At 41.1% G+C, this 21,847-nt stretch overlaps 2 protein-coding genes across 6 annotated transcripts in view; one reads left to right on the top strand and one right to left on the bottom strand.

Moving 5' to 3' along the window:
* SCML2 (Scm polycomb group protein like 2) overlaps positions 1–21,847 on the top strand; it is a 118,912-nt gene that overhangs the window by 12,849 nt on the left and 84,216 nt on the right. For all 5 annotated transcript variants that reach the window (XM_063634992.1, XM_055268030.2, XM_055268033.2 and 2 more), the window contains exons 2-5: positions 10,909–10,954; positions 14,333–14,401; positions 20,031–20,101; positions 20,921–21,155. In XM_063634992.1, coding sequence (XP_063491062.1) covers positions 10,933–10,954; positions 14,333–14,401; positions 20,031–20,101; positions 20,921–21,155 — 397 coding nt within the window. In that variant the 5' untranslated portion in view covers positions 10,909–10,932. The remainder of the gene's footprint in view (positions 1–10,908; positions 10,955–14,332; positions 14,402–20,030; positions 20,102–20,920; positions 21,156–21,847) is intronic.
* On the bottom strand, positions 552–790 carry LOC134735967 (thymosin beta-10-like). The gene has a single exon (XM_063634492.1). It carries the CDS (start codon positions 778–780, stop codon positions 649–651), a length of 132 nt encoding a protein of 43 aa, XP_063490562.1. The 5' UTR covers positions 781–790; the 3' UTR covers positions 552–648.

Genomic DNA, 21,847 nt, shown 5'->3' with positions numbered 1-21,847 from the left:
ACACTCTGAGGATTCAACTGAGAATCCATTGATGCTATCCAGCATTTACCAATAGATTATAGTAATCTTCTCTTCCTTTTACATCTATAACCTCTATCCTTGTGACTGAAAGACAGGTGAGTTACAGTGTAATGCATTTTAAGAGGGACAATAGAACGTTTTATTTTTTCTCAGGTTATAGTCAAAGATAGTTTCTATGAAATTAGTCAGTATTCTTTTACATCAGAATCTTCGCAGATTCTTCCTAGTATTTGGTCCTAGGATAATGTTTGTCTTTTTTTTTTTTTTTTTTTTCTGAATTTGTGTGTATATAACCCAAGTATTTTCTTTTTTGCTTTTATCTACCAGGAAGCCCGGAAGGAATTACTAAATTTTTCCCAACTAACTAGTACATTTTTATTTTATTTTATTTTTTGCCATGAGCTGTGTTTTCATTATTCATGCAAATAATTTTCTATAATATCCTGGGGCAAACCAGAGAATTTGGCAGTCTGATTGGATCGATAGGGACCCTCAGGCTGGTGGCATCAGCACGGAGTGCCCAGGTTCACAGCACAGCTTGTGGCTTGTGTCCATCTTGTGGTGATTCTTCCTCCACATCACTACTGGGGTCTCGAAGATGACAGGGGTGGGGAATCCTCCAGGCTCTTAGGAAATTTCACTCCGCTTCTCCTGCTCAATGGCCTCTTTGGTCAGCAGGGTGTTCTCCTGCATCTCCGTTTTCTTCAGCTTGGCCTTATTGTAGCTGGCGATTTCCCCTATGTCTGGTTTGTCTGCCATTTTCTTAAAACAATCCTAGTGGGCAAACCAAGGCTCTTGGCCTGGGGCTGGGGACCAGTGCTCACTTCCGCATTCCCTGCCAGTGCCTCTCACCATGGCACTCCTGCTGGCAGCCCCAAAGCCTAGGTATTTGCTCTTATTAATTCGAACAAACAAATAAAACTTTACCCTAAGTGTATTTTTATATTGGGACTGCTAATCCTTTTTTAAAAACAGCAAAGTATAAGATACAAAAATTATATAGGAAATGACGAAAAGTTTTGGTGATCAAACATTATCAAAAAGCAGTATTTGATAAATATAGTCATGAACTTAAAAATTATGCTAAGAGTCTAGTAAATAGATTTTCATCTGCCTTATTGTTTATCACATTTTATTTATTTAATTTTTTTTTTTTTTTTTTTTTTTTTTTTTTTTTTTTTTTTTTTGAGACAGAGTCTTGCTCTGTCACCCAGGCTGGAGTGCAGTGGAGTGATCTTGGCTCACTGCAGCCTCTGTCTCCTGGGTTCAAGCAATTCTCCTGCCTCAGCCTCCTGAGTAGCTGGGATTACAGGTGCCTGCCATCACGTTTGGCTAATTTTTGTATTTTTAGTAGAGATGGGGTTTCACCATGTTGGCCAGAGTGGTCTTGAATTCCTGACCCCAAGTGATCTGCCCGCCTTGGCTTCCCAAAGTGCTGGGATTACAGGCGTGAGCCACCGCGCCAGGCCTTGTTTATCATATGTTAGATTGCAAAATAAGCAGTAACTTCTGTCCTGAGCGTCAATCTTAAGAATAGTGGAGATTTTCCTTAAGGAATGAACTTTTTACATTTTACTTTTATTTATCGATTTTTGAGACAGGGTCTCACTCTGTTGCGCAAGCTGGAGTGCAGTGGTGTGATCTCAGCTTACTGCAACCTCTACCTCCCAGGCTCAAGCGATCCTCCCAACTTCCTGAGTAGCTGGGATCGCAGGTGTGTGCCACCATGGCCTACTAAGTTTTGTATTTTTTTGTAGAGATGGGTTTCACTGTGCTGCCCAGGCTGGTCTGGAACGCCTGAGCTCAAGCGATCCTCCCACCTTGCCTCTCAGAGTGCTGGGATTACAAGTGTGAGCCACCGTGTCCAGCCTTTGGTATGAACTGGCATTTATTATTCATTGTACATTTCATTTTAGCTAAGAAATGTTGGCTTTATGAATTTATTATATAGAGAGAATTTCATTTGAAGATTATGGATATATGGAATTTGGTGGTATATATTTAAAAGTGGTTCAAATATATGTTGTATATGGGTTTACATATATGATTTTTTAAAATTTGAAGGGTATACACCAGATGGTTAACAACAGGTATTGTTTGGTGGTGGAGTTATAGGTGATTCTTTCCCCCTTCTTTTTGCTTATCTGTGTTCTCATTTATTTATTTTCGATGATGATGAATGTGTAAAAAGAAAAAGAAAATTCTGGTTTCTAGGAGTCCACAAGGATGTTTTGGCTCATAAAGGACCAAAAGCCACCTTCTCTTCTTTTTAATTTAATTTTTATTTTTAGAGCTGGGCTCTCTGTTGCCTAGGCTAGAGTGAAGTGGTGGTGTGATCATAACTCACTGCAGCCTTGAACTCATGGGCTCAAGTGATCCTCCCTCCTCAGCCTCCCAGGTAGCTGGGACTATAGGTGTGCTCCACGATGCCTGGCTAATTATTTTATTTTATTTTTCTATAGTATGGTGTCTTGCTGTGTTGTCCAGGCTGGTGCCAAATTTCTGGCCTCAAGTGATCCTCCTACTTTGACCTCCTAAAGTGCTGGGATTATGGCATGCACCATGGTGCCCGGCCCAAAAGCTATTTTCAATACTCACCTACCTTAAAGGAAATAATATATTAATGAATAATTACCTCAAAGTCATACAGCATAAGATGATGTCAATTTTCCTTTGGCTTTAGCTAGAATGTATCTTTTCTGATAATGCTGATTAGTAGATGACAGCTGCTTTCTTTGATAGTGATATGTCTGGTTGTTATACATATATACATTTATTTATTTCTGCTTAATATAAGAGTGATTTAATTTAGAGTTCCTGTTTTGTTAAGCAGCAACTCTTTGGTCTGTACTTTGGAAGAGTAACCAAGTAATGCTTGGAAATCCAAGTTGGAACATAGTTTCATTTTACGACATGATTAATTTTAAATGTTAATGCTAAAACTCACTAATTTCAGGAAGTTTTCATTAGGACAGATGGGGTGGGATAAGGAACAGTCTTTGAGCTTCTACTTGTTTGAGATACTATGCTGGGTGTTCCTACACTGCCTTATTTTCTTTCCTTTTTTTTTTTTTGATGAGACAGGGTCACCACACACTGTCACCTGGGCTAGAGTGCAGTGGCACCATCATGACTCACTGCAGCCTCAACTTCCCAGGCTCAGGTGATTCTCCTACCTCAGCCTCCCGAGTAGCTGGGACTACAGGCATGTGCCACCACACCCGGCTAATTTTTGTATTTTTTTGTAGAGATGGGGTTTTGCCATGTTGCCCAGGCCGATCTCCAACTCCTGGGCTCAAGCGATCCTCCTGCCTTGGCCTTCCCAAGTGCTGGGATTATAGATATGAGCCACCACACCCAGCCCCTCCTGTCTAACCTAAACTTTTTACACTTTGACCAACTCCCCATTCCTTGCTCCTTCCTCCCCAGCCTCTGGTAATCATCCTTCTACTCTGTACTTCTGTGAGTTCAACTATTTTAGATTGCACATGTAAATGAGATCATACAGTTTGTGCCTGGATTTTTTTTTTCTTTTTTTCTTTTTTTTTGAGACAGAGTTGGAGACAGAGTTGTTTTTTTTTTGAGACAGAGTTGTTGCCCAGGTTGGAGTGCACTGGCGCAATCTTGGCTCACTTCAGCCTGCGCCTCCCAGGTTCGAGCAATTCTCCTGCGTCAGCCTCCCGAGTACCTGGGGCTACAGGCGTGTGCCACCATGTCCGGCTAATTTTTGTATTTTTAGTAGAGTTGGGGTTTCACCATGTTGGCCAGGCTGGTCTCGAGTTCCTGGCCTCAAATGATCCTACCGCCTCGGCCTCCCAAAGTGCTGGGATTACAGGCATGAGTCACCGTGCCTGGCCCTTTCATCTTTTCTAATATATGCATTCAATGTTGTGAATTTCCTTCTAAGTACTGCTTTCACTGCAATGGACAAATTTTGATAAGCTGTATTTTCATTTTCATTTAGTTGAATTAAAAAAAATTATCTTGAGCTTTCTTCTTTGACCCATGTATTGTTTCAAAGTGTGTTGATTAATCTCCAAATATTTGGGAGTTTTTCAGCTATCTTTCTGTTATGGATTTCCAGTTTAATTCCATTGTGGTCTAAGAACTGAAACATTGTATGGTTTCTATTCTTTTAAGTGTGTTAAGGTGTGTTTTATGGCCCAGAATATGGTCTATCTCGGTGAATGTTCTATGTGAGCTTGAGAAGAATGTGTATTCTGCTGTTGTTGGATGAAGTAGTCTCTAGATGTCAATTATATCCAACCGATGATGTTGAGTTCAACTATGTCCTCACCGATTTTCTGCCTGCTAGATCTGTCCATTTCTGATAGAGAGTTATTGAAGTCTCCTACTATAATAGTGGATTTATCTGTTTCTTTTTTAGTTCTATCAGTTTCTGCCTCATATTTTGATGCTCTCTTGTTAGGCGTATACATATTAAGGATTGTCATATCTTTTTTGAGTATTGATCCCTTTATCATTATGTAATGCCCGGCTTTATCCCTGATAACTTTCCTTGCTCTCAAGTCTGCTCTGTCTGAAATTAGTATAGCTATTCCTGCCTTTTTTTTGGTTAGTATTAGCATGGACTTTCTCCATCCCTCTACTTGTAGTTTATATGTGTCTTTATATTTAAAGTGTTGTTGTTTTGTTTTTTTTTTTTTTGTAGCCAACGTACAGTTGGTTTTTTTTTTTTTTTTTTTTTTTGAGACAGTCTCGCTCTATCGCCCAGGCCGGAGTGCAATGAGTGGCGTGTTCTTGGCTTACTGCAACCTCCACCTCCCATGTTCAAGTGATTCTTCCGTCTCAGCCTTCCAAGTAGCTGTGACTACAGGTGCACATCACCACATCTGGCTAATTTTTGTATTTTCAGTAGAGCCAGGGTTTCACCATATTGGCCAGGCTGGTCTCGGACTCCTAACCTCAGGTGATCCACCCGCCTTGGCCTCCCAAAGTGCTGGAATTACAGGCACCCAGCCTAAAGTGATTCTTGATATAGTTGGATTAATAGCTACTGTATTTATTACTGTTTTCTGTTTGCCCTTGTTTTTTGTTCTTATTTTTGTTTTCTACATTTTCTGTCCTTTGTGGTTTTAATGGAACATTTAATATGATTCCGTTTTCTCTCCTTTGTAAGCATATTATTCTTTTTTTTTCCACTTTTTTTTAGCGGTTGCCCTAGAATTTGCGATATACATTTACAATGAATCTAAGTCTGCTTTTAAGTAACAGGACCATTCTTTTCTTATTTTATTTTATTTTATTTTATTTATTTATTTTTTTTTTCGAGACAGAGTCTCGCTCTGTCGTGCAGGCTGGAGTGCAGTGGCGTGATCTTGGCTCACTGCAAGCTCCGCCTCCCAGGTTCACACCATTCTCCTGCCTCGCCTCAGCCTCCAGAGTACCTGGGACTACAGGCGCCCGCCACCACGCCCGGCTGATTTTTTGTATTTTTTAGTAGAGATGGGGTTTCACCATTTTAGCTAGGATGGTCTTGAACTCCTGACCTCGTGATTCCCCCGCCTCGGCCTCCCAAAGTGCTGGGATTACAGGCATGAGCTACCGTGCCTGGCCTTTTTTTTTTTTTTTTTTTTTGAGATGGCTTCTCGCTCTGTTGCCAGGCTGGAGTGCAGTGGCATGATCTCGGCTCATTGCAACCTCCGCATCCCGGGTTCAAGCGCTTCTCCTGCCTCAGCCTCCCAAGTAGCTGGGACTACAGGTGCATGCCACCATGCCCAGCTAATTTTTGTATTTTTAGTAGAGACGGAGTTTCACCGTGTTGGCCAGGATGGTCTTGATCTCTTGACCTCATGATCTGCCTCGGCCTCCCAAAGTGCTGGGATTACAGGCATGAGCCACCATGCCCGGCCAACAGGATCATTCTTTTAAAAATACTTTTCTTTTTCCCATTGGATTACCTTGTTCCCTGAGTTGAAAATCAATTGACCAAATATTTGTGGGTCTATTTCTGGACTGCCTAGCCTGTTTCCACTGATTTAATTTGTATATCCTATGCCAATGTCACATAGTTTTGATTACTGTTGCTTTATAGTATGTCTTGAAATAAGATGATGTAAATTCTTCATCTTTGTTCTTTTTGAAGATTGTTTTAGCTATTCTAATCTTCTACATTTTCAAAAATACAAATTTTAGAATCAGCATATTACTTTCTCCAAAGACCCTATGAGGATTTTGATGATCAGTTTGTTGGTTCTGCAGATTAATTTGGGGAGAATTGACATCTTAAGAAAATTGAGTCTTCCAACTTGTGAATATGGTGATTTATTTAGGTTTTCTTCAAGTATGTATTTTCGATCATCTCTATACATATTTTCACTCCTTCCAGGATTACGAAAATAACTTACTCAGCCAATGGAAGCAATTGCTACCAGCTGAGTTAAGCATTCAGCTATGGGTTAGATATTTGAGAGAACATGAGAAACTGGTTATATCTTCTGTGTCTGACCCATCCCTCAGTTTATTGGACTGAATTCATTTGTATAGTAATAAGACTCTTTATTTATTTATTTATTTATTTTTTGAGGCAAGGTCTCACTCTGACTCCCAGGGTGGAGTGGAGTACAGTGGCACAATCACAGCTTACTGCAGCCTGGATTTCCCGGGCTCAGGTGATTTTCCCACCTCAGCCTCCTGAATAGCTGAGACTACAGGCGTGTGCCACCACACCTGGCTAATTTTTAAATTTTTTGTAGAGATAGGGTTTTGCCATGTTGCCCAGGCTGGTCTTGAACCCCTGGGCTCAAGTGATCCACCCACCTCGGCTTCCCAAAGTACTGGGATTACAGGCATGAGCCACTGTGCCCAGCCTAATAAGACTCATTTTAATGTAATTCACAGTTTTTTGCTCTTTGATGAGAGTCGGTAAGTACCTTCACTTACCTGGATTACAGTGCTTTATCATCTGTGTAGATTCAACACCCTGTATATATTTTACTTTCTTGTCTGTTTCTTTAGCCACTGGGCTATAGTCTTTAATTGATAACATCCTAGCGGAAGTATTAATCAGTCAATCCACTTGATTATTCCAGTCTAACTTTCAGAGATGTGATCTGGGAGGGGGAGGTAATGCTTTGTGAGTTGTCTATGTATGGGTAGCTCCTGAAGCCATGGCCCCTGTGAGAGATTGTAGAGGGAGATGAGGGCCCAGTGGGAACCTGAGCATCTCCAGCATTTTGTAATCCAGTGGAGGAGACAGGATCTCTTTAGTCTCTACTCATTTTGTGTCTTCAGCTTGCAATTCCTCTCTTCTTCTTTCTCTGCTCATGAAATTGTCATCTTTAAAGAAACAATTCAAGTGCCACTTCCTTTGAGAAGCCACCTTTCATATTCCCAGTTAATTGTGCCTTCTGCCTTCTTACATAGTACCACATTTACCACTCTTAAAACCTGTATTTTATTGTTTTGTTCAATAATTTGTTAATATGTCTCTCCTACTAGATTTCCAGCACTTTTGTGGTAGATTGTCTGTCTTCTATCCACACAGCACTGAACACATAACAAGAATTCTGCAAATATTTTGAGTAGATCGCACCTGGATAGGGATGTTGGTGATGTTGGTAATGGTAAACATCACCAACATCATTGGTAAATGGTAAGGAGGTTTCCTTGAAGCATAAAGGTCTTAAAGCATAAAGATAGTATTTCAAGAAGCAGAAGAGGAGGAAAGGGTATCCCATGTAGATAGAGCAACATGATGAGTCATTGAAACAAAGTCCTTTTGGGCTTACTGTGGATGGTAGGTGTCAGATGGCTTTGAAATTGTGTGGGGTGGGACCTTAAAAATATGCCCCACAGCCAGCCAGCCTGCCTGCCCTCCCTCCCTCCCTCCCTCCCTCCCTCCTTTCTTCCTTTCTTTCTTTCTTTCTTTCTGTCTTTCTGTCTTTCTGTCTTTCTGTCTTTCTGTCTTTCTTTCTGTCTTTCTTTCTGTCTTTTTCCCTCTGTGGCCCAGGCTGCAATCTACTCAGCTCGCTGCTGCCCCGCGGACTGCCTGGGCCGGCCGGGGCGCGCCACCACCGCTGCCTGCTTTTTCTCCTTTGGCTGCAGGCGCGGTTTCGCCATGTTGGCCACGCTGGTCTCCAGCTCCTGACCCCGAGTGCTCTGCCCGCCTCGGCCTCCCGATGTGCTGGGACTGCAGACGGAGTCTCGCTCACTCGGTGCTCGGTGTTGCCCGGGCTGGAGTGCGGTGGCGTGGTCTTGGCTCGCGGCAGCCTCCGCCTCCCAGCCGCCTGCCTTGGCCTACCAGGGTGCTGGGATTGCAGCCCCTGCCCGGCCGCCGCCCCGTCTGGGAGATGGGGAGCGTCTCTGCTCGGCCGCCCCTCTGCCCGGCCTCCCCATCTGGGAAGTGAGGAGTGCCTTTGCCCGGCCACCCATCGTCTGGGAAGTGAGGAGTGCCTCTGCCCGGCCACCCCGTCTGGGAAGAAGTGAGGAGCGCCTCTGCCCGGCCGCCCCGTCCGGGAAGAAGTGAGGAGCGCCTCTGCCCGGCCGCCCCGTCCGGGAAGAAGTGAGGAGCGCCTCTGCCCGGCCGCCCCGTCTGGGAAGAAATGAACAACGCGTCTACCCGGTCGCCCCGTCTGGGAAGTGAGGAGCGCCTCTGCCCGGCCGCCCCGTCTGGGATGTGGGGAGTGCCTCTGCCCGACCGCCCCGTCTGGGAGGTCTACCACGGAGGCCAGAAGCAATGTAGGGGCTGGACGTGGTGGCTCACGCCTGTGGTCCCGGCACTCTGGGGGGCCGGGGCGGGTTGATCACTTCAGGCTAGGAGTTCGAGACCAGTCTGGCCAACATGGTGAAACATATGAAAAATACAACAGACAAACCAACCAACCAACTCAGTGACAACAAAACAGGTCTACCCTGGAGTCATACTCTAATTTTTTCTATTTTCCTCGCTTTCTGATCCTTTATCCCACTTTCTTTTTCTTCCTCTTCCTTCTCCTTCTTCTTTGTCAAATAGAGGATTGAGTTATTATCACTGATCCATATAAAGTCCCTCTCTCATTTATTTTAATTCCCACCCCCCATTTCTATTCCCCGACTTCCCATGTGCAACCTTCCTAATATGTTTGATACGCATCTTTTTGTTTGTATGTATTTTTAGAAAATGTTTATTGTTTTTGTGTGCAAAAAAAAATTAATAAAAAAAATAAAAAAAAATATGCCCCACAAAGAGTTTTTTTCCCTCAAATAAATAGTGAAATTGGTGACGCAGGAGGGTGATTTGGGCAGAAAACAGCTCAGACCATATCTGACATTATGTGTTGGATAGATTATAGTAGGGAAAGACACTGTGGTGAGATGAGTTGGGCGACTATGGTACTACGTAAGACAGGCCAATGAAAGTGTAAACCAGTGAATGGCAGGGGAAAGGGAAATGAGCTGGTGCATGCTGGCCACTGATTGAATGTGTGAATGAAAGAAGAGGAACAAACACACCTGGGGCATTAAGGCCATGTACCTGGAAAAGTAGTAGTGTAAGAGAAAGATGGAGAAGAAGCAGGTTTTGGGAAGGTGATGCTTGGGTGTAATTCTGTTGAATCAGAGGTACAGAAGGCTCTCTAGCTGGCTTTATGAATTTTTGTTTTTGGAGACAGAGTCTTGCTCTGTCTCCCAGGCTGGAGTGCAGTGGTGCAATCTCAGCTCAGTGCAACTTCCACCTCCCAGGCTCAAGTGATTCTTGTACCTCAGCCTCCCGAGCAGCTGGGAATTCCGGTGTGTGCCACCACTTTTTTTTTTTTTTTGGAGACAGGGTCTCACTCTGTTGCCCGGGCTGCGGTGCAGTGGTGCAATCTTGCCTCACTGCAGCCTTGACCTCCCCAGGCTCAGGTGATCCTCCCACCTCAGCCTCCCAAGTAGCTGGGACTACAGGCGTGTGCCACCATGCTCAGCTAATTTTTTTTTTTACTTTTTGCGGAAATGGGGTTTTGCCATGTTGCCCAGGCTGATCTTGAACTGCTGGGCTCAAGAAATCCAACCGCTTTGGCCTCCCAAAGTGCTAGGATTACAGGCATGAGCCACTGCACCCAGCCTATGAATGTATTCTTCATAGGTTTCCTTTAAGTGCCAGATGACCTTCAGTTATACACATCATCATGTTCTTATTACAGGCACATGAAGTAATGGCGGGATGGATAGCCTTTTGCCATATTAGGTTTATCCATGTACATTTTTTTTATAGCACTTATATTATGTTTTGTTCACATGTTTATTTCTGACTAGACTGGGGTCTTGGAGGCCAAGGACAGCCTGTTATTTATCTTTGCTGCAGAATGTCTGGCATATTGAGGACATGCAGGAAAAGTTTGAATTAATGAATTACGGCTCAAAATACACAAGGCTTCTAACAAATAATTCTTGTTAGACTTGACTCTTGCAGTTCTTACAGGTTTTCCCAACACAGTCATAATTCTTGTACCTCTTGGCAACATGATGTAGCAGAAATGGGCTTTCTCGAATAGGCCTCAGTTTGAATCCTAACTTTGCTAACCTACCAACTGTTCTTTTTTACTCAATTAATTTTAAAAATTGAGTCAAAATTTGTATACCATAAAACTCACCCTTTTAAGGTATACAATTCAATGATTTTTACTATTTTCACAACAAGGTGTACAACCATCACCACTATCTAATTCTAGGACACTTTCATTATCCCACAAAGGAAACTTCATACCCATACTCATGCCCCTTAGCAGTCACTCCTCAATTCCTTCTTCCTCCATTCCCAGGCAACTAGGCATGTGCAAATCTTATCATTTTTGTTCAAGGGAAACAGATTAAATTGATCTGGCCTTATAACTGACTTCTTATGCTATTTACCTTCAGAAATGTAATATGCTAAAAGGAGGCATTAATTGGTTTTTCTCCTTGTAGGAAACAACACCAAATAGGGATACCATGGGACAAACAGTGAATGAAGGTAAGATTTACTTGTTAAAGGTAATAATGTTTTTAGTTACTCATTTGGAATGAATATCTTCTGGTATACTGAACTTTTGAAATAAAGCCTTTAAAAAATAAATTTATAGGAGATGCTAGGTGCTTAGAATTTGAATTTTAGAACTGAATAGCTATTAAAGGTCATTGTCTTTCCTTGCTAGTTACATAAATGAGACAACTGAAACTTAGGGAGGTTAAGGTCATACAACAGTTTGTGACAAAGCCAAGATTAGAATCCAAAGAGCGATTAAAAAATGTTTCATCCTGTTTTGCTCTATGAGAAGTCTGCTCACTATTCCATGAATATGCCACACTCATTTGCAGTCAGCTTGGTGTTGTATCTTCCTTCCCATAATACATTCTTTACATATTGGCCTTCCTACATCCTGTTTCTCCTTCAAGCGCTGTATCTCTCATGACTTTTCCTCTGGCTGAATGCTGAGTACTAAATGCTGTTCTCTAATTTTAAGTGTATCAGTTTAGTGTAGTCTCTTAACTAGATTCTTAGCTTCTCTAGAAGCTAAGCATGCCTTTACAGTTTTTCTTTGTTTTCTATTAGAAAAATCTTTCTGTAGAACTATTTAGTAAATATAAATTTGTTCTTTCTTTGTACAGATTCAAGTTTGGCTTTTTGGTGAGGGAGGAGAGGATAAGATGACTTCATAAGTGATGTTGTGTATTTCTCACAGGAGACTCCTAATATCTAGTTATCTCTCTCTGTCTTTTTTTAAATTTTTATTTTTATTTTTTTTGAGACGGGTTTTGCTCTGTTGCCCAGGCTGGAGGGCAGTGGCACAATCATGGCTCATTGCAATCTCTGCCTCCTGGGCTTAAGTGATCCTCTTGCCTTAGCCTCCTGAGAGGCTGGGGCCACAGACGTGAGCTACCACGCCTGGCTAATTTTTTGTATTTTTAGTAGAGACAGGGTTTTGCCGTGTTGGCCAGGCTGCTCTTGAATTCCTGACCTCAAGTGATCTTCCCGCCTCGGCCTCTCAAAGTGCTGGTATTACAGGCGTGAACCACCGTGCCTGGCCTTTTTTTTAAAAAATATTTTTTTACAGAGATGAAATTACTCAGACTGGAGTGCAGTGGCATAATCCTAGCTTACTGTAACCCCACACTCCTGGGCTCAAGTGATCCTCCTGCCTTGGCCTCCCAAGCAGGTGAGGCTGCAGATGTGTGCCACCACACCTGGCTAATTTTTTAAAAAAACTTGTGGAGACTGGGTCTTGCCGTGTTGCTCAGGTTGGCCTCAAACTCCTGGCCTCAAGCAATCCTCCCTCCTTGGCCTCCCAAAGTGGTGGGATTACAGGTGTGAGCCATCACATCCAGCCTAGTTATCTCTTTTTGTGATGTGAAAATCACAAAAAGTCATGGATGGCTATTGCCTACATCCATTCATTTATTAGTAGTTGTAAAATGAAGGTATTCTATCATTCTTTATTGGCCAGAAAATTTCTATATAGAGAAACTGCCTTTCTTCAACCACTCAGTTGAAATCATTTAAACAGAAAGCAGCTCATATATCCCTCTCAAGTGTTCACACATCTTGAAGAGTCACTCAGTCATAACTAGTAAGTAGATCTGTTACGTTGAATGGCATCATTCTTAGATCCTTCTTTAAGAAGTTTGTGACTTGACAATTAAAACGTCAGTAAGGGTAAAATAGCAACACAAGTATGTTTAAATCCATGAATTCATAATGATAATAAAAAGCAAAACAAATAAAACTTACTGGTCATCTGTAGAGAATGCTAGAGATCCAGCTCATCACTTTGAAAACTAGAAATACAGGAAAATAATAAAGTGCTGATTATGATTTCTCTATGTGATCCGTGCCTTAAGGTAACTGAATGGTTGAAGCATGGAAGCTTCTCTCTATAGAAGTTTTCTGACTGATAAAGAATGATAGAATTAGAATACCTTCATTTTGCAACCATTAATAAACGAAAGGATCTAGGCAATAGCCATCCACAACTGTTCACATCACGAAAAGAGAGATAACTAGATATTAGGAGCCTCCTGTGAGAAATACACACCACCACCTATGAAGTCATCTTATCCTCTCCTCTCCCACCAAAAGGCCAACCTTAAATCTGATCAGACTCTTCTGGATTGAAATATGAATACCAATTTAAAGAAAATACAAGAACCAGAGGAACCCAACTCTATGGGGAGGTAGTCAGCAAAATCCAGACTGGAAAACTTGAAAGGACCAACCAACTGGTATTGTCAGCAAAAAAATTGTAAAGGGGAAGAATAAAAGCGAGAAGAAAGGAGGAAGACGCCTGTAGATCAAAAGAGATGTAAGAGACATATCAACCATTGCTATGTGTGTGGACTTATTTGGGTTCTGAATCAAGCATACACACTTAAAATAGTTAAGACAATTGGGGAACACTGGTTATTTGATGATTTTAAGGAATTATGGTTAATTTTTTTTAGATGTAATAAAAGTATTATGCTTAAGTTTTTAAAAATGAGTCCTTTTAGAGATACATACTATAATACATGTGGATGAAATGATACATCTTAGATTTGGTGAGGTTACCAGGTCCAGTGTTATTTGAGCTCTTCAGCTTAGCACCAAGAAAATCTCTGCCCAGTCCATTGAATTACACTGTATTGTAGCTTCTCTGTTATGTTTTGAACTCTCAAAAGCATCCATTTTATTTCTAGGACATGTTAATTTAAACATTGTAAAGATCAGCTCATTTTGATTTATCGATGCACTGATTTTTTTTTTTTTTTTTGAAACGGAGTCTCACTCTGTTACCCAGGCTGGAGTGCAATGGTGCGATCTCGGCTCACTGCAACCTCTGCCTTCCAGGTTCAAGTGATTCTCTTGTCTCAGCTGCCCGAGTAGCTGGGATTACAGGCGCCTGCCACCATGCCTGGCTAATTTTTTCTATTTTTAGTAGAGACAGGATTTCGCATGTTGGCCTGGCTGGTCTCAAACTCGTGACCTCATGTGATCTGTCTGCCTTGGCCTCCTCAAGTGCTGGAATTACAGGCGTGAGCCACCGCGCCCGGCCTGATGCATTGATTTAACAAATGCTTGAGAGTGTTGCGATGCCAGATCCTGTTTTAGGCACTTGAGGATACCACAGTGAATGAGATAGACAATAAAATAAATAAATCTCTGCCCTTTTGGAGATTTCATTTGAGTAGAGTGAGACAATAAAATAAATGAGCAAATTATAAAATGCATAGTACATTAGAAAATGGTAAGTCCTACGTAGAAAATGAGGATACTATAAAACTAAAATTGGCTAAAGTTTTTTAATTTATATTTTTCTGAGTGCTCTTTCAAGCTGTTGCTGTGGCCTCCCAGTATTGCTATTTTCTTTTTTATTAGATTCCATGGATGTCAAGAAGGAGAATCAAGAGAAAACTCCTCAGTCAAGTACGTCTTCTGTACAAAGAGGTAGGTTTTAAAGTAATTTAATACAGCTTAGTTGTCTTCCTCACTAGTGTTAAAATTAACTTTAAGTGCAAATTTTCTTATTATTTTGATTTCTTATTGTACAGTCTGTATACCGTAAACTTCTGTAAATATAAAATCTAATAAGAAAGGTCAAAAATTGTATTTTGAAAATTTTACTTTGGTTTTACTTAGAGATAAATTGACATGGATTAAGTAAAAAGGTAACTTTGTATATTTCAGTGCAAATTTTCCTAAATTGTAGGTATCTAGTTATTAATTGCCATGTATTACCAATTTAAAATAATTTGGTTATTAGCAAAAACCCTTCTAATGTTATAGTCAATATGAAAGCTTTTTTTTCCGTGGTCAGAAGACAGTTCAGTGGTTAAGAGCTTATAGGCATTGTGGTGAGTCTGACAGACATGTCCTGGAATTCTGTCCTCACTCCTTACTGGCCATGGTGACTTTGGGCACATTACTCAACAGCTCTTAGACTCTTTTTCTTCTTCTTTCTTTGAGACAGAGTCTCACTGTGTCACCCAGGCTGGAGTGCAGTGGTGTGATCTTGGCTCACTGCAACCTCCACCTTCCGGATTCAAGCGATTTTTGTGCCTCAGCCTCCCGAGTAGCTGGGACTACAGGCGTGTGCCACCACGCCTGGCTAGTTTTTGTATTTTTAGTAGAGATGGGGTTTCACTGTGCTGGCTAGGCTGGTCTCAAACCTCTGACCTCAAGTGATCCACTCGCCTCAACCTCCCAAAATGCTGGGATTACAGGCGTGAGCCACTGCGCCCGGCTCTTTTTTCTGCTTTATAACACAGGGATAATGATAGTACTTATCTCATGATACTACTGGAAATAAATAGAGGAAATGAATTTAAAGCACCTAATGTAATGCCTAGGCATATAGTAAGTGTTCAGTAAATGTTAACTTTATTAATTCACGTTCCTTATTATGAACAGCATATGTATAATACTGCATCAGAGACACTCAGGAGATGTAATAGAATCTGATGCATTGGCTTGCTCTTAAATGAGAAAATAAGTCGTATGTACACAAAAGGCATTAAAAAATAACATAGCAAACTATTGTTTTACCAGACATTTCCAGAGATTTCTTGCCCCTTGTGTTTCTGTTGTATCTGCCCTGCCAGCCCCAGTGCAGAGCAGTTCACCCTATGACTTTCTGTTCCTACTTGAAGATTGCCTATAGAGGTAATCCCCACGGAATTGTTGTCTCTCACTATAGCTGGGCCCTCAGTGCTCCCTTAACTTTCTTTCCCATGGCCTTATTTGTTCTTCAGCTCTTCCCTGGGACCCCCAAATCCTCTGAGGAAATGGAGGCCATTGAATTAGACTGTTCTTTATCCCTACAAACTCCTCTCCATCTGTTTTTAAAAATATAACAGCTTTACTGAGATATAATTGAAATATCATATAATTCACCTATTTAGAGTGCACAATTCAATGGTTTTCAGTATGTTCACAGAGTTGTGCAACCACCACCACAGTCAATTTTAGAACATTTTTATCCCCCTAAAAAGAAATCCTGTACCCATTAACAGTACTCCCCATTTCCCCCAGTGCCTCCTCTCTCCCCCAGCTCTAGGCAAACACAGGTCTACTTTCTGCCTCTATAGATTTTCCCATTCTAGACATTTAATTAAAAAAATAGATTACTTAAGTTGATAGCCATCTGCAGATACTTCTCAGGCCTGGGCCCTAACATCCTATTTTAGAAATCAGTGAGTGACTACCAGAAGGTAAGCTCCAAGAGAGCCAGGGTTTTAATCTGTTTTATTAACTGATGCATCTGCAGTACCTAGGACAGTGCCTGGCACATGCTGATGACCTGCTATGGGAATCCAGTTATGAACAATACAGACATGATTCCTACCCTCTTTTATTGACTGACTGATTGAGGCAAGGTCTTACTCTGTCACCCAGGCCAGAGTGCAGTGGCATGATCATGGCTCATTGCAGCTTTGACCTTCTGGGCTCAAGTGATCCTCTCACTTCAGCCTCCCGAGTATGTGGGACCACAGGCGTGCACTACCATGCCTAGCAATTTTTAACAATTTTTTGTAGAGACAGGGTCTCCCTGTGTTTCCCAGGCTGGTATTGAGCTCCTGGGCTCAAGCGATCTGCCCGCCTCAGCCTCCCAAAGTGCTGGTATTACAGGTGTGAGCCGCTGCACCCAGCCTCTTACCCTCTTTGAGCTTAGTGGGAAAGATAGAAATTAACAGATGCCTAATTATATTTGTGATAAATGCTGTGAATTAGTGGACGCTGATCATTCAGCTGAGAAACTTCTATCTCTAGGTATTTTGCCCATCTTCACATAGCAAGGGATCCCAAGGATAGCACTGGTGGAAGACATGATTCTGATTTACTCTAGAGAAGACCAGGGGAGCTCGTATGGGTTATATTCAGTACAAAAAGATGTTGGAGCTAATGTGTAGACTAGAATAGAGTACAAGTAAAACAAGAAGAGACCATGGGCACATGTGAATAATAATCAGATCACAAGGCGATATATATATATCTCATATCAGTTCCCAGGCCTCTCTTCTGAGATAGAATACTGCCCCCATCCCCAGTCTATCAATGAAGACATGATGCAGAGGCAGACTGGGACCTCAGGCTTAACTAAGACTTTCTATTTTGGCTTCTGGTTGGGAATTCCAATGGTGGTATTGACTTAGATGTGTCAAGTCTAAATTAGTAAAGCCTGGAGCTTTGTGTGTTTCCCCTATGTTATTGGTAGAGTCTTAGCACATGGGCAGCCAAGATGAACAGTTTTATCAAGATGATTAAGAATTTTGCCTTATGGAAAAAAGGAGGAAAAGAAAACAAACAAAAACCAACGAACCTGAGGCTCCAAATGGCAAATGCTGCATATGGTCATTAACCAGTAATTTGATAGAAAATTCTATTGTAGAGCACTAGTATAAAGGATTTGCTAGCTCAAATTGTAGCCCATTCAGATACAAATGGTAATAGAATATTTTTAAAATTTGTGTTATGGAGATGAATTAAGTATTTTCTAATATTACTGAAAAATTTTACAAATGTCATTGGTTTATGGAAGAGTGTTAGTTCTTTGGGTATTCATTTCCTGCTTGTTATTTCTGACTTACAGTATTTTCCTCCAGGAGTGTCAGCTTCTTAATGACATTCATCCATTCCAACTAAATGTTTTGTTTTGTTCTTTTTTTTTCTTTTTTTTTTTTTTTTTGAGGTGGAGTCTCCCTCTGGTTGCCCAGGCTGGAGTGCAGTGGCATGATTTTGGCTCACTGCAACCTTCGCCTCCACCTTCCGGGTTCAAGCGATTCTCCTGCCTCAGCCTCCCAAGTAGCTGGGAGGCACCCGCCATGATGCCCAGCAAATTTTTTTTTTTTTTTTTTTTTTAAGTAGAAACAGGGTTTCGCCATGTTGGCCAGGCTAGTCTCGAACTCCTGACCTCAGGTGATCTGCCCATCTTGGCCTCCCAAGTGCTGGGATTACAGGAGTGAGCCACTGCGCCTGGCCGTTTTGTTCTTTTTTAATGCTCTCCAAGATCATATGGTAGTAGAGCTTCACTTAGAATCTGTAGTGCTGGGGGCAATCACTGAAACATCTGGTCTGTTTAGTTTTGAAGCCATGGATTTTGGTTTTCACTTTTGATAAAGCTATTCAGTATTAATAAATTTAAGCACAACTATGACTTTTAGTTTTATAATGTGCCATTTATTGAGTGATTTACATATATGCTACTTTATTTAGCTCTCAACATATCTAGTACCATATACATTACTTTTCCCGTTTTATAAATGAAGGAACTGAGGCTAAGAAAGTGAATGACTTGCTCAGGGTCACATAGCTAGTAAGAGGTAGAGCCATACTGGAAGCAGGCAGATCTGACTCTAAAGCCCACATTCTTTTTTTTTTTTTTTTTTGAGATGGAGTCTTGTTCTGTTGCCCAGGCTGGAGTGCAGTGGTGCGATCTCAGCTCACTGCAACCTCCACCTCCTGAGTTCAAGCAATTCTCCTGCCTCAGCCTCCCAAGTAGTTGGGAATTACAGATGCCCACCACCATACCCGGCTAATTTTTGTGTTTTTAGTAGAGATGGTGTTTCATTATGTTGGCCAGGCTGGTCTCGAACTCCTGACCTCAGGTGATCCACTCACCTCAGCCTCCCAAAGTGCTGGGATTACAGAGCCACCGCACCCGGCCCTAAAGCTCACATTCTTAACACTCTCTCTGGTGCATGATTTTCAATGCTGGTAGTGCTTGCTTCACATCATCTGGAAGTGGATTCAAACCCAGTATTTTCTTTTAAATGAAACAGTCTCTTAGATCTATTAAACAAAAGCAAGATGCAAAATGTTACATGTGACATGCTTAATACCACATATAACATGTATGCATACATATAGAAATGCATACACACATATGTAATAGTGGTACACTGGAGCTGGCTCACACCGGCTTGGGAGAGCCAATTGTGTACATCTTTTCCCAATTTCATGGTTGGTGGTTTTACCTTGGCACCTTACAGTCAACCATGGTGGTCATATTTACATCACAGAAATCTGCAAACGCTATCAGTCAGGTTTTTTGTTGTATTTTCCAGAAAGCTGGTTGTTAAACATTATCAGCACTCTGTAGGTTTTTTTGTTTTTTTGCAAGGGGGGAATCATCTAAGTATAATATCTTTTGAAGGAAATGTAAGAAGCTGGTAAACGTAGATTCTTCCAGGAAAGAGAACTGTCAAACCCAATATTTTTATAGTGAGGAAATTTAACAAGAGTATAGAAAAGCCTCATGAATGATGAGAATTAAACATCATGTGAATTACTAGTTTGTTCACTACTACTATCAAGTCTTTTTCTCAGTGTCTTGACAGTCTGGCTGGCACAGTGAAATGATACGTTCAAGCCAGGCAATGTGCTCTGCTTTCTGATCTTCTCTTCTAACATTATAATATGTCATGAAAACTAAGTGAGGAAGGACAGCAAGAATCTGTAGAAAATGTAGGTCATTAAAATAATCCATATTAGTGACTGTACTGATGACTGGTTTATTGTTTTGTTCTGCCACCATCATCTTGACACTCTGAATGGAGATCTAATAGTCCATTGAGAAACTACTCTGGTTACCAGATTTTTTTCTTTCCATAAAGCATTGCGAGGGTAAAATTCTGTTTGACCACACACTAAACCTTTAGCTCCCCATGAATAACAAAGAAGTGCCTTCACATTAATGGAATAAAGTGGTGAAAACATATTTGTTGAATAAATTTATGTTAGAGACAGATGGGTAGACTTTGCTATTACTCTATAACAATTTCTTTAGTTATTTCTAACGTCCACATTTTTAGAATCACTGTGCTGTAGTCCACATTACAATGAGAGTATCTAGGTTATAATTTATATCGGAGCTATTATCATCAGGATATCGTCTTATTTTTTATTTTTATGCTGGTCATGAAATGTAGATCAGGATGTTTGAATCTACTCTTTTGGAAGTTTTTTTTTCTCTTAAGAGGCATGGAACTAAAACCCATTTTTATCCTGAAAGTTGTATATACTAAAAGTTACATTGTATATGCTTTAAGAAACTATTTTGTACATGTGTTTTTTCCAGATGATTTCCACTGGGAGGAGTATTTGAAAGAGACTGGGTCTATAAGTGCTCCTTCAGAGTGCTTCCGTCAGGTATGCCAAGATTCCGTAGCTGTTAGTTAATGTAAACTATTAACTTGTTGGAGGACGTCTGTGTGATTGTTAGATTCTGGTATTGTGAGGAGATAGTGGGATTGTGGTAGTGCCACTTAAGCGCCAGATGGTCTCTTTGCATTCATTAATTAAGAACTTACTCTATGTCAGGTATACTAAGCTTTATGATTGCCCATCTGGCAGGAAAGGCAGACATGTAAATAAATAATTATGAGAAGTGTGATAACTCCATACTGGAAGGGCTCACAGGAGTGATGCTATTTGAGATGGTTGGAATGGGAGGAAGGATAGTCCAGGCAGAGAGAACATCCAAAGCCAAGGCACATGGGCATGAAAGAATCCAAGTATTAAGGGAGGGATGGCTTGGGGTGGCTGGAGCACAAAGTGGATAGAGGCGATAATGTGGAAATGAAGTTAAAGGTGTGGGGGCATTTAAACTGTGCTGAGGAGTTGGACTTCATTATAGGCAGTGGTGAGCTGCTGGTTGGCTAATTTCAAGGGGAATGGCCTAATCAGATTCTTACTTTAGAAAGCCACTCAGGGTATATTTTAGAGGCTGTATTTGGGTTGCCTGGAAGTGGGCAGATGAGTGAGAACAGCAGCAGGTAGTGTTTTTATGCTGCATGTCAAGCCAAGGAGAGAATTTGAAGATCTTTTCCTTGACTCTTACAGCTCTGACCTCACTCATCTGCTGCGACTGTTATTTAAAATGTTCCTCAGGTATTCTGGTGACATAGCTATCCATGTGTCTTCTCTTATAGTTGATGCATTTTAACCAAATTTTATTTATATATATAGTCTCAGATTCCACCTGTGAATGATTTCAAAGTTGGTATGAAATTGGAAGCCCGTGACCCACGCAATGCCACTTCAGTATGTATTGCTACAGTTATTGGAATTACTGGGGCCAGGTTACGGTTACGACTGGATGGTAGTGACAACAGAAATGATTTTTGGAGGCTTGTCGATTCCCCAGACATACAACCTGTTGGGACATGTGAAAAGGAAGGAGACTTACTTCAACCTCCACTAGGTAAGAAGAAACAGTTTTAAAAATAGCATATTCTTTCTAATGTGATACTCAATAGAAATGACTTTAAGTGGCCTTTTAAAATTTTCTTGGGCATTCTTGCAAATAGATGGTCAGGTGGTTGCTGTGGAGAATGTATGATGAGATAGGAAATCAGCACCATCTGTTGTGGAGTTTTGCTTGAGTACATATCTGGCATATGTGTGTGGAAGGTTCCCCACTCCAGGGCAAGACTCATGCTAGGTCTTCAAACTTGAAATGTCAAAACCAGCTCTACTAGATTACATATGCAGATTCAGAACTCCTTCTGGGGAAGAACTTTGTAGCATTTGATACAAGGCACATGCTCTCTCAATATTGTCCACTGAGCCATTCAGCAATTTTGGTATGGGGATAAGCCTAGGGGAAGGGTATGATTCCACATTCAGGTTCCAGTCTCAAACTCAAGAATTTCATTTCACCTACAGTGGGAAGAAGAGCGAGAGGGCAGGAATTAGTACCTTTAGGTCTTTGAAAAGGAGAAAATGGAGATTTTGGCAAGATTTTAAGGTACAAAATATGTACTTTAATTTTGGCCACATTTTTGAAAGGTAAAAAGGGTGTAACTAATTTGGGGCAACATTTTTCTTTTTAAAATGTAAGCATACCATGATACTCTGTAGGAAAGAAATGATTTAGTTTATTTAGCTGAAAAT

Source organism: Symphalangus syndactylus, chromosome X (genome assembly GCF_028878055.3).
Source record: "Symphalangus syndactylus isolate Jambi chromosome X, NHGRI_mSymSyn1-v2.1_pri, whole genome shotgun sequence".
Taxonomy (NCBI): Eukaryota; Metazoa; Chordata; class Mammalia; order Primates; family Hylobatidae; genus Symphalangus; species Symphalangus syndactylus.
Note: the sequence above shows the minus strand (reverse complement) of the source record. Positions and strands in the feature narration are given on the sequence as shown.